Source organism: Myxocyprinus asiaticus, chromosome 6 (assembly GCF_019703515.2).
Source record: "Myxocyprinus asiaticus isolate MX2 ecotype Aquarium Trade chromosome 6, UBuf_Myxa_2, whole genome shotgun sequence".
NCBI lineage: Eukaryota > Metazoa > Chordata > Actinopteri > Cypriniformes > Catostomidae > Myxocyprinus > Myxocyprinus asiaticus.
In genome coordinates, this window is record NC_059349.1 from 36,890,974 (window position 1) to 36,904,383 (window position 13,410).

Genomic DNA, 13,410 nt, shown 5'->3' on the forward strand with positions numbered 1-13,410 from the left:
TCCAAGAACTAGATGTCAGGAGGCAGAGCAGAGGACTGAAAGGGAAATTCTCTCCCGGCTGATGGTTGAGATTCCGCCAGCACACACGCACAGATCTGCTTGCTCCTCCCAAACAGACCTTGTTTTGTCTCATGCTTCATCTCACACTAATGCAGGAGGGGAGGGCAGAGAGAGGAAATATAACAAACCCCATTCAAAACAGTGATTCAGCCATGGACTAATAGAAGAAAAATGAAGCATGCTAAGCTGCAGGCTGAACACAAAGTGGATCCAGGATTCACTTGGTACATTTTAGTAGAAGAATCCACAGGGTTTTGCAGAAAACATGTTTATAAGTTTGAAATTTTCGAATCGGTTTTAATTTCTTTTCTTTTTTTTTCTTTTTTGCCTTAACAGTTTAGCTTAGTTTAGGTTAGTTTTTTTTTTTCTCTATGACAGCTCATTTTAGTGTAGTTTACTTTTTGATGGTTTTCTAGTTTCTGTTTAGTTTTACATTATATTTAGTATTTGTATTTTTTTATTTTAGTGTACACGCTCAGAAAAAAAAAAAGGTATAGTTTAAGACACAATGGCCATCACTGGGGTAGTACCCTCTAGGGCAGGAGTCAGGGGCTGCTAGTGGGTCCACTGAAAATTTCAGAGAAAACAAAATTGTTACAAATGTATTTAGAAACATTACATTACTGTTTCAAAGGACTTCAGATACATTTCAGTTGAATTGAAAATGTTCCTACTCAGGTATATACATGTAAGATTACTCTAAAAAGATACACTGCCAACTTAATACAAAGTAAATATTTTCCATGTAATATTTTAATAATTTCTTTTGACTTTAGGACAATGATGATATAAAAGACAACTATTTAATTTGCAAACAACATGCTGTCTTTATATCAAGCTTAATATTTGTATCACACAGCATGAGTTTTTATATATAAAAAATATATAACTGCCTTTATATTTTAGGAAGGGGGACCCTCGCAAGGGGATCATCATATTAAAGTTTAAAAAACCCTGCTCTAGGGAACCTTTTTTTGTACCTCTAGTTAAAATGTATAACACTATTAAGTACATATTTGTACCCTAAAGGTATTGAGTATTATTTGTTTTGTTCCTCTGGAAACAAAAATAAATAAATAAATAAATAAAAATGATCTCCTTAAGGGTACAAATATGTACCCAAAACAAGGGTAAAACCCTAGTGCCGGCTTTGTTTAAATAGTTTATTATTATTATTATTATTTTTATTTATCAGAGAGTTTAAGGGCTGCCAAAGTTAATGCATTGATATAATGTAAGCACTGATTTGAGCACTGATATCATTTAAATGTGTTTAACGCTGTAAAATGTCTCAAGGCCAAATAGTAAAAGTTTAAAATGTAAAAATACTTTATACTGTGCATCAAAAACTACATTTAAAAATTATATATATATATATATATATATATATATATATATATATATATATATATATATATATATATATATATATAGGCATGGAACGATATACAAATTTCATGATACGATACAATATGATGCATAGCCTCACGATACGATACAATACGATGCGAGCACCCACAAATGTTTCCCTCGAACTTATTCAAGGATTCAAAATAAATGTCTTTTAAATCATAAATGCCACAAAAGTGTCTGATATTGGCTACAAAAAGCAGAGCTCTAAGTAACATAAACAACAGCACTGCATCTATTTTGTTTGATTGTTGAAAAACAATAATATGAACTCGCAATTTGTGTTTTTAATGAGAAAATAAGTTTGTCTACTCTCTAGTCATTTATATTTGTATAGCACTTTCACAATTCACATATTTCAAAGCAGCTTTATAGAAAATCATGCCTTGTCTGAAAGCCCCCTGTGAACAAGCTGAAGTGACTGTAGCAAGGAAAAAACTCCTTTCAATGTTATTTAGTGGTTAAAAAAAAAAAAAAAAAAAAACTCGAGAGGAACCTGACCTTTGGTTCTACGATTTACAGTATGTACAAAATCCAATATTATTTGGCTTGAGCAAAAACCGATCGGCACACATAATTTATTTTGCCCTCTTCCCCGTTTCACTTTGCATGTACACTACTGGTCAAAAGTTTTGAAACACGACTGAAATGTTTCTCATGATCTTAAAAATCTTTTGATCTGAAGGCGTATGCTTAAATGTTTGAAATTAGTTTTGTAGACAAAAATATAATTGTGCCACCATATTCATTTATTTCATTATATAACTAAAATTTAATTTAAAAAAAATTGATGAAAGAAATTGATGACTTTGACCAAATAATAAAGAAAAGCAGCCAATAAGTGCCCAACATAGATGGGAACTCCTTCAGTACTGTTTAAAAAGCATCCCAGGGTGATACATCAAGAAGTTGGTTGAGAAAACGTCAAGAGTACATGTCTTCAAATTCTAGGCAAAGGGTGACTACTTTGAAGATGCTAAAATATAACACAGTTGTAATTTATTTTGGATTTTGTTTAGTCACAACATAATTCCCATAGTTCCATTTATGTTATTCCATAGTTTTGATGACTTTACTATTATTCTAAAATATGAAAAAAAAAAAAAAAAAAAAAAATTATAATAAAGAATAAGTGTTTCAAAACTTTTGACCGGTAGTGTAAACTTTACCGGCATTATTAATGGCTTATAAAATGTGCGCAATTGTTGTTCTCAAAGCTGTTTACATTTCGCAGTCAGAAGCACATCATTATAAGTCCCATGTCATCATTGGTTTCTTACATTGTTGGTTTTTTTAATAAGCTGTTTTTTTATACTTATATATCAATTATCTTAGTTTCTTATTTTTATAGCTTTATTTTTACTTGAAAAACGCATTTTTTAAGCCTAGAGTTTGCACATAAGATGTGCCAGTTTCTCTTTCTAAAAATATAATATATAAATTCAAGTACAAAAAAAATCCAGTTAGTTTAATTTTTAAGATCACAAATAATATATATATATATATATATATATATATATATATATATATATATATATATATAACAGTAAAGTGAAGACTCAGGGGAGCAGGCCTTATGGGAAAAATTGCAAAGAAAAAGCCACTTTTGAAACAGAAAAACAAAAAGAAAAGGTTAGAGTGGGCAAAGAAACACAGACATAGGACAACACATAATTGGAAAAGAGTGTTATGGATCTTAACCCCATTGAGCTTTTGTGGGATCAGCTAGACTGTAAGGTGCGTGAGAAGTGCCCGACAAGACAGCCACATCTATGGCAAGTGCTACAGGAAGTGTGGGGTGAAATGTCACCTGACTATCTGGACAAACTGACAGCTAGAATGCCTATTATTTTTATTTTTATTATTATTATTATTATTATTATTATTATTATTTGTGATCATATCTTAAAAATGAAACTAACTGGAATTTCTTTGATTCTTGGATTTTGATTTTTTGATTTCAATTGATATATATTGGTCGTCATATTAAACAAAATCACTTTTGGAATTTACAGTACTCAGGTTTTAAGGTTTTATCTCAGTTTTTATTTTTGCTATAGTTAAAGGAATTTTCATTTGGGTTTGACTTTCTAAAAACATATTGTCAGATGTCTGGAGACCTGTATATGATCCAATACAGCACTGCTGCTGCTGATGTCAGTTCCTGTATAAGAACAGTCACTTTCCCGGTATGACCTAATCTTATGTTTCTGGTTACTCTGGGGGAGGTGGTGTGAAAAATCTTGAGATATCTGCCCACTGCTGACACAATAGCATTGAAAATGTTGCAATACAAAGATGATGTAGTTTTTATATTCTTTCATAAAGAGACATTTTGACTGTAGAGCCAGTCAATTATAATGAAATCATTTCAATGCAGAAAATCCCCAATGCTTTTTATTTCAAGAAACTTTATTTCTGTGAAATATGTGACACTTCATTTTGTGTCTGTGTCAGGAATTATAGTACAACAACAGTACAAATCCAGATGGAAGACATTATAGCTTGACATATATAATAAAACGTATTTTTATGCATGACATTTGAATCTACAGTATGCAAGTCAATTATTATGATGGAAAAAATCTTTAAAAAATGGCAATTCAAAATATTGAACTTTTGACTTTTTAATTATACAGTACATCATTTGGTGCAAAACACTGTGTATTAAAATAAAAAATAAGAAGTTCTGTAAAGATCATTATATAATTTATCTTCACTTAAATGTAGGCCTATGAAAAAAAATAATGTTTGATCATTGGATTAGGAATGGCACTGTGACCATTCATGCTACATTAATTGTTTTTGGTTTTCTTTCATATACAATGTGTGTATATACTAAATAAAAGAAGTACGGTATAACATACTCTTTTGTAACATGATAAAAATACATTACACAGCATTGAATTTGCAGCATCAAGAGGCATTCCTGATATGAAAACAAATTTCAACCTGTTTTGTTAGTTGATTTGTTTTAAAGTCAAGAATGTTTGGTTCTATTACAACATTTTTACTTTGTTTTGTCAAGTGATTGCTAGTACACAGCTACCCTCCTCTTCAGTGACCTCTTTTGTCTGCTTGCTGTCCCCACTGGTCGAATCTTAATTTCAGCAAAGTCAAGAGACTGCAGGTGCCCCTTCCATGGTTCCCAATTTACCCCCTGGAAGACACAATCAGGAATTTGTGCAAACTTTAAATTATCATTCTGTTACTCTTTCATCATAGACCTGCCTATCATTGGCTACAATCTCCAACAGAAAGTTTTTCATGTAAAAATGGGTGGTAATTTACCTGCGCACGTATGCCAGAAATTGTTATTTTGCTTAACAACAGTTTATTTTTGCAAATTCTAATTCAATTCTTTTTCAAATTAAATCTGTGTTTAAAAATGCTAATTACAAAGCATTTTTTCACAATGAGAACCAATGAGATTTGCTGTTACTGATGTAGCTGCCATATTTGCTTAAGCGCTTTATTAATGATTTGAGAATGAATAACAAATTAAAGGAATATTCCAGGTTTAATACAAGTTCAGCTCAATTGAAAGCAGTTGTGGCATAATTGATTACCACAAAAATTAATTTTGACTTGCCACTTTAAAAAAAAAAAAAAAAATCTGGGTTACAGTGAGCACTTACAATGGAAGTGAATGGGTCCCATCCGTAAATGTTAAAATACTCACAGTTTCAAAAGTATAGCCACAAGACATAAATAATATGCATGTTAACATGATTTTAGTGTGATAAAATCACCTACTAACCTTTTGTGTGTACAGTTATAGCCAAGTTTGCAACTTCATTGCCATGTCGATATAATGTCAACAAACCCTAAAATGACTACAATAATGACGATTTAAACAACATTACAGCTCAAATAATACACAAGTTTGAACAGAAGAATTAATGTAAGTGCTTTTATAAAATTATATGGTTCACATTTCAGCCTTTAAACACTCCAAAAATTGGCCCCATTCACTTTCATTTAAGTGCCACATTGTAACCTTGATTTTGTATTTATTTATTTATTTTTCAAGATAAGATGGGACAAGTTAAAATAATTTTTTTTGGTAATCAATATTATGCCACAAATGCTGTTGACTGAGCTTAACTTGTATTGAACCCGGAATATTTCTTTAAATTATGGTCTGTTCATCGCTTAGATGATTGCATCAAATCACTTCAGAGAATTTGGAATATAGTGCATGAGTTGTATCAATTACTTTTATTGTGGTTTTATGGTGTTATTTTGCCCTTTTTTCCAGATTGACAGACCGGAGTCACTATTCACTGTCATTATGACAAATAAACCCAGTGAATACTTTTTAAAAATTCATCTTTTGTCTCCCACAGAAGAAATAAAATCCTACCAGTCTGGCACAAAATTTGGATGAGAATTTTCATCTTTTATAATATACATTTAATGCTGAAATTATCGGATACTTATGTAAAAAATGACAAATGTAAATATATTTTAAAAGTTGTTCCTACTTTTTCAAAACTTGTACCCCTAACACTTAAGCTTTGAACTTAGTTTAGAGGAAAACATTTTCAACCCTTTTTTGTTCTCCTCATGAAAAACTTTTTAAAATACCTGTTCACCTCAAAGAAAGAAAGAGGGATTCTAATGGAAACAGAAATCTCCAACCAGCCTTAAAGTATGTCTGAATTGAGGAATTATAAGATCTGATAGATTCAGGGCACTGCTTTTCTTTTGAATTCCCCTCAGAGTGTTGCAATTTGAGAGCTCCCTCTGCTGGTTATTACTGTATATCTCATTAACACAGAATAAACAATATCTGAAAGACAGAGACTAAGTTCAGAATAGCATTCTCCCATACTACTCTTACTATTTCTGCCATTTACAGACATGGCTGTAATAGTAGAGTAGTATGGTAATATGATATTCCAAACAGCATATCTCCTCATTGAGTGACCAAGTTGCAACACTCTCTAAAGCAAGTCTTTTTAAAAATATCACAGTTTGCTCTATAAGAAAAATCTCTGGAACTCACCATGCTGTGTCTGTTGTCCCCGAATTTGCCATTAAGATTGGCCAGATGGCAGTTCTTATACCACCAGGCACCTTGGTGAGTAAAAGCACAGTTTCCAAGAGCAATGTCATTGTCTGAATCAATTGTGGAGAAAGACCCTCCCTGATGGTATGTCATGGCATCACCTGTGAAGAATTGGTCATTATTATTTACATGACTTTGCTTAACTTGGTACAACAGATTACATAATTACATAATCAAACTTACCAGCATTTCCTTTGTAGCTGCCAATGGTAAGTTTATATTTCTGTTTGACCGGTGCTAATTTGAAGTTATCATAGACTGCATATACCCGCTCTGATCCCAAGCCAAGATCGAAACGCACCTCATACTGTATGGGAGTATTGGTCAGCTCATGAATCTTCTCCAAGCCTGGTCAATGCAAGACAAAAGTGTAAGTGCAGCTCAAATTCATATCTGGATTTATAATGAACCAAATACATGTTCCTGCTAAAAAAGGCCAGCTTAAACAGCATGCAAATTCCCATGATGGTCTAGGCTAGTTAGTGCTGGTTTGGTGCTGGTGAAGCTGGCTGACCAGCATGGCCTTTCTAATGAAGCTAGTTAAGATAGCTTAAAAGTCTGGTGCATACACCAGCACACCAGCATCCCATGCTGAGGGACCAGCACCCAAAACATCAAAACATAAGCTGATGACCAGCAATACTGGTCTTTTCAGCAGGGAAAGAAAAAGTTCGCCCAAAAAAAAAAAATCTGTCATAATATGCTCACCCTCATGTTGTTCAAAACCTGCAGAGGTGGGTAGAGTAGCCAAAAACTGTACTCAAGTAAAAGTACAATTACTTAAAAAAATAATTATTCAAGTAGAAGTAAAAGTACTAACATAAATAATTACTTGAGTAAGAGTAAGAAAGTATCCAATTGAAAGAGTACTCAAGTAGTGAATAACTCGTTACTTTCATAATGACATAATGGACATTAACTTCCCTATATTCCATTACATAATACACATTTAACATATATTACAGTATTATTATTATTATTATTATTAATGGAAATTCTGTCATCATTCACCATCATGTTGTTTCAAACCCATATGACTTTCTTTCTTCCATGCAACACAATAAGGAGATATTAGACAGAATGTTTGACTGAGTCAATATTTACTTTCAGTGAAAGGGGTTGTTTTTTTTTTGTTTTTTTTTTTTGTTTTTTCCTCCATATTTTGAAAGTGAATGGTGATGAGACTCTCAGTCTCTAACATTCTGTCTAACATATTTTGTGTTCCACAGAATAAAAAGGGTCACAAAGGTTTGGAACAATATGAGGGTAGGGAAATAATGACAGAATATTACATTATGGCTGAGCTATCACTTTAAAGGGTTAGTTCACCCAAAAATGAAAATTCTCTCATCATTTACTCACCATCATGCCATCCCAGATATGTATGACTTCCTTTCTTCTGCAGAACACAAATTAAGTGTTTCAATATTTCAGCACTGTAGGACAGTACAATGCAAGTGAATGGGTGCTAAAATTTTGATGCTCCACAAAGCACATAAAGGCAGCATTAAAGTAATCCATATGACTCAAGTGGTTAAATCCATATCTTCAAAAGCGATATAATAGGTGTGGGGGAGAAACAGTCATTTTTTGCTAGACATCACCAAAAAACACAAGAAGAAGAATGTGAAAGTGATCTGTTTCTCATCCACATGTTCTCATAACACATCGCTTCTGAAGATATTGATTTAACCACTGGAGTCTTATGGATTACATTTATACTGACTTATTTGATCAGTATTTTTTTTTTTTTTTTAGCTTTAAAATGTTGCCACCCATTCCCTTGCATTGTATGGACCAAAGGAGCTGAGAAATTCTTCTAAAAATCTTAATTTGTGTTCAGCAGATGAAAGAAAGTCATACACATCTGTGATGACATGAGGGTGAGTAAATGATGAGAATTTTCATTTTTGGGTGAACTATCCCTTTAAGGGCTCTTGTCAGCTCTAGATGAATTTGCCAATAAGAAGAGAGATTTGGAAACCTTTCTAGTAATTATTATGGTGAATACGTCCTCGTTACTTGCGTAAACTCCGTTCCCTGATGGAGGGAACGAGACGTTGTGTCGATGTAGTGACACTAGGGGTCACTCTTGGGAGCCCGAGACACCTCTTGTCTTTGATAAAAGGCCAATGAAAATTGGTGAGTGGTATCTGCATACCACTCCACCAGACATACGGGTATAAAAGGAGCTGGTATGCAATCACTCATTCAGGTTTTATACTGAGGAGCCGAGACAAGGTCCCAGCCATTTCAGCGGGTAGTTCAGCATTGTGGCAGGAGGGACACAACGTCTCATTCCCTCCATCAGGGAACGGAGGTTACGCAAGTAACCAGGACATTCTGTCACTCACTCGACGTTGTGTCGATTTAGTGACACTAGGGGTCCCTATACAAAAACGGCGCAACTGGCTGAACTGTGTTACATGAACTGGTGGTGAGTGACAGGCAGACCACTGTGTGCCACGTAGCCAGCGCACCAGGCCGACACGTAACCTCCCCCAACATAGTTATGAGTGTCGAACGGCCCTTTGGGGACAAGTCGACTACCCAAAAGATAGAGACGGGCTAGCCCAGTCGTAGCCTCTTATCCCCTTTTTTTCCCACTCCCAAAAAAAAGGGGGATTAACCGACAGGGCCCACCAGGTCTAGTCGGGGGGGGTGTCCCTCCCAAGGGGAAGACACCGTGGAGACCACACACTGCCCAGAGAGAGGGGGGGTATTTAAGTGGAAATACGTCACATGGTCTTACTGAGCTTTGTCGGAAGTATGCCATGTGGAGAAGTCCCATGGTAGGTCCTACGCTACGGGGGAGGAGTTACCACAAGCATGGTGACTGGTGCAGAGGGGCCTCTGCCCATGGAAGACACATTTTACCAACAGGGAAACGAATTAGTGGAAGATATACGTCGCATGGGGTTACCTACGGGGAACCACCACATACGGAGCACCAACCCCAGTACAGGGCTTAGTTAGCACGTGTACTGAGCCGGCAGCGAGTCTCTCCGCAAACTCATCTGCCACAGGGCTCGGAGGAAATCAACCAGGGAACACAGTTTGTGAACACTACTGGGAGTCAACGGCGCAAGTCTTCAGCTCAGGGGAGGTGAAAGGCGCTATGCGCAAGTGATACACCCGGCTGGCTGTCCCGGACTTACCTGCTTGTGCGTGCAACTACACGGGACGAAACCGGTTCCACCTGGAGATTGTAGAACCTCGCAAGGTGTTGGGTGTTGCTCAGCCTTGATTCTTGGGAGGCGAACAGGTCTACCTGTGCCTGCCTGAACTGACTCCAAATCAGCTGGACCACCTGAGGGTGGAGTCTCCACTCTCCCCTGAGAGTAACCTGCCGTGACAGCGCGTCCGCTGCAGTGTTGATGTCGCCCAGGATGTGAGTGGCTCGCAGCGACTTGAGGTGCTGCTGACTCCAGAGGAGGAAACGGTGGGCGAGTTGTGACATACAATGGGAGCGCAGACCGCCTGTTGTCTGTCCGAGCTAACACATGCTTGCCCTGGATCCTCCACAGGGTGAGAAGAATTGCCAGCAACTCAGGCAGTTGATGTGCCAATGCAGCTGTGGGCCTGTCCATAAGCCGGCGGCTGCGTGCCCGTTGTATACAGTGCCCCAGCCCATTTTGGAGGCGTCTGTCGTAACCAAAACGCACCTGGAGACCTGCTCTAGGGGAATGCCTGCCCGTAGAAACGTGAGGTTGGTCCAAGGGCTGAAGAGATGGTGACAGATTGGCGTGAGGGCCACGCGATGTGTCCCGCAGCGCCATGCCCATCTCAGGACTCGAGTCTGAAGCCAGTGCTGAAGCAGTCTCATATGCATCAACCCGAGCGGAGTGGCCACCGCTGAGGATGCCATATGCCCCAGGAGCCTCTGAAAGAGTTTCAGTGGAACTGCTGTTTTCTGTCTGAATGCCTTCAAACAGGTCAGCACCGACTGTGCATGCTCGTTCGTGAGGCGCACCGTCAACGAGACTGAGTCCAACTCCAAACCGAGAAAAGAGATGCTCTGAACTAGGAGGAGCTTGCTCTTTTCCCAGATGACCTGAAGCCCTAGTCGGCCGAGGTGTGAAAGAACCAGGTCCATGTGTGCACACAACACATCCTGAGATTGAGCTAGAATTAGCCAATCATCGAGATAGTTGAGGATGCGAATGTCCACTTCCCTTAGCGGGGCAAGGGCTGCCTCTGCGACCTTCGTGAAGATGTGAGAGGACAAGGACAGACCAAAAGGGAGGACCTTGTACTGATAAGCCCGACCCTCGAATGCAAACCGCACAAAGGACTGTGTCAAGGTAGAATCGAGACGTGGAAGTACGCGTCCTTCAGGTCTACCGCCGCAAACAAATATTGATGCCGGACACTCGCTAGAGTGCGTCTTTGTGTCAGCATCTTCAACGGGAGTCTGTGTAAAGCCCGGTTCAGTACTCGCAGGTCCAACATTGGCCGCAACCCACCACCTTTTTTCGGTACAACGAAGTAGGGGCTGTAAAACCCCTTCTTCATCTCGGCCAGAGGGACAATCTCGTTGGACGTACCGGCGGGTGGGGCCTCGCGGCGGGGCGGAGCCTGAGGTGCCACACCGTGTCGTGGCCGTGCTGAGTTCTGGGACATCGAAGTACTTACCTGGCTCCTTGTGACCACCCCCGGAACATCCTGGGACGGGGGAGGAAGAGGCCTGTCCTCGTGACCTGTGGAGACTGTTACATCGGGGGCAGATTTGAGCCACAGCTGGGCACTCAGGGGTGGGGAGACCGCCACTGGAGCGCCAAACCTGCCAAAATGGAGTGGTGGACTGTGGTTGTGATGACGGCCGTGCACACTGGGTATGTGACCCAGGGTTCTTGGCGGCCGTGAGACGGGTGGCGTCTGCTTACTGCGGTGCAGTCACCGCAGGGGGATGCCCTTGGCATCGAGCAGACGGGGAGTGGGATCTTGAGCTGCGCCGGGCAGGATGTGCCGGATAACCTCCGTCTGCTGCTTCACCGCTGAGAACTGCTGGGCAAAGTACTCAACGGTGTCGCCGGAATGGCCAACCTGGGAAATGGGGGCAGCAAGGAACCGTGCCTTGTCGGCCTCTCCCATCTTGACCAGGTTGAGCCAAAGGTGGCACTCCTGGACCACCAAGGTGGACATCGCCCGCTGGAGAGACCGTGCCATGACCTTCGTCACCCGGAGAGCAAGGTCGTCGCCAGCAGTCGGAGCGCAGCTCCTGCATCAATCCCGTTGCGGAACTACCGTCGTGCAGTTCCTTTAGCGCCTTGGCTTGGTGGACTTGCAGGAGAGCCATGGCATGCAGGGCAGAGGCAGCTTGTCCAGCGGTACCGTAGGCTTTGGCCATCAGGGACGATGTAAACCTGCAGGCCTTGGATGGGAGCTTTGGGCGCCCGCACCAGGTGGCGGTGCTCTGCGGGCATAGGTGCACCGCGAGCACATTATCCACCGGGGGGATTGCCGAATAACCCTTGGCCGCCCCACCATCGAGGGTAGTGAGGGCGGGGAAGCTGAAAGATCAGGACAGGGCAGTAAAAGGTGCCTCCCATGACCTTGTCAGCTCTTCATGCACTTCCGGGAAGAAAGGAACAGTGTCGGGGCATGGCTGTGAGCGGCACCGTGAGCCTAGGAACCAATCATCGAGCCGTGAGGGTTCAGAGGAGAGCGGAGGGTCCATGGGGGGATACCCGGTGGAGGTGGTCCCATTGGGGTCCCCAAATTGCCCCCAGTCCTAGCCGCGCTGGCCTCATACCCGTTGGTAGAAGGACCGAGGCGGGGAGCCTCTGGGGTGACTTGCTTTCTTACGAAGGTAAGCCGCGACCGCATCGTTGCAATGGACATGTTCTCACAATGAGTACATGACCCATCCACGAACGCTGTCTCCGTGTGAGCAGGGCCCAGATATGAAAGACAGTGATCGTGGCCGTCAGAGGGTGAGAGATAACGAGCGCAACCAGGAATAACACACAAACGGAAAGGCATCTGTAAAAAGACGCGTCTTTAAAAAGACGTTCCATGTGTGCCGCTCTTTTAGAGAAATATACTCTTTTATTTCTGCCAAAGCACCCAGGGGCATTCTCTGCAGTGCACCAGTGCAGAGGGGGGAAGAAGCCGCTGAAATGCGCCATCAGATCCAGCAGATGTGAATGAACAGCCGTGGGAATTCAGATCAGTGAGCATCAACCGTTCAGCTCTGAAGAGAAAATCTGAATGAGTGGTTGCATACCAGCTCCTTTCATACCCATATGTCCGGGGGAGTGGTATGCAAATACCACTCGCCAAATTTCATTGGCCTTTTATCAAAGACCAGAGGTGTCTCAGGCTCCCAAAAGTGACCCATAGTGTCACTACATTGACACAATGTCTTGTTCCCTCCATCAGGGAACGGAGGTTACACAAGTAACCATGACGTTATTCTTTTAAGATCCCTTTTCTATTTTTGCATTGCTCTGAATACTGAATTGTTAGTTTTATTTCATGCTGAATATATTAAATTACTTTTTGACCAATTATTACTTGATTAAAATACCATAATAACATACAGAGAGGCAAAACATATTGATACATTTTAAAATGTATTCTTTATTTAAATGTATACAGAATTTTGCCATTAAGCTTAAGAAATCTTTATAATTCACTGAGGTGATATTATTTTAACTCAGGAGACTGCACACAGTGGAAATGATAATTCTGTGGATGATTTAAATATTTGTTTATAACATGTAGGTTATAATAACTTTGGTGCTGTTTATGGTCGGATGAGGGCGCTATGCGCCCAGAAATGCAACCCAGCTTGTATTGGATTATTTAAAGATACTAAAGTATAACAAATCAATATAATAATGTACATTTGATAATATGTG

At 40.0% G+C, this 13,410-nt stretch overlaps 1 protein-coding gene across 1 annotated transcript in view; it reads right to left on the reverse strand.

Moving 5' to 3' along the window:
* Window positions 1–3,754: 3,754 nt before the first annotated feature.
* LOC127442219 (tenascin-N-like) overlaps window positions 3,755–13,410 on the reverse strand; it is a 58,556-nt gene continuing 48,900 nt past the window's right edge. Inside the window, exons 14-16 of the mRNA XM_051700085.1 lie at window positions 6,728–6,892; window positions 6,482–6,645; window positions 3,755–4,630 (exon numbers count right to left, since the gene is read on the reverse strand). Of these exons, the coding sequence (XP_051556045.1) occupies window positions 4,505–4,630; window positions 6,482–6,645; window positions 6,728–6,892 (455 nt within the window). The 3' untranslated portion in view covers window positions 3,755–4,504. The remainder of the gene's footprint in view (window positions 4,631–6,481; window positions 6,646–6,727; window positions 6,893–13,410) is intronic.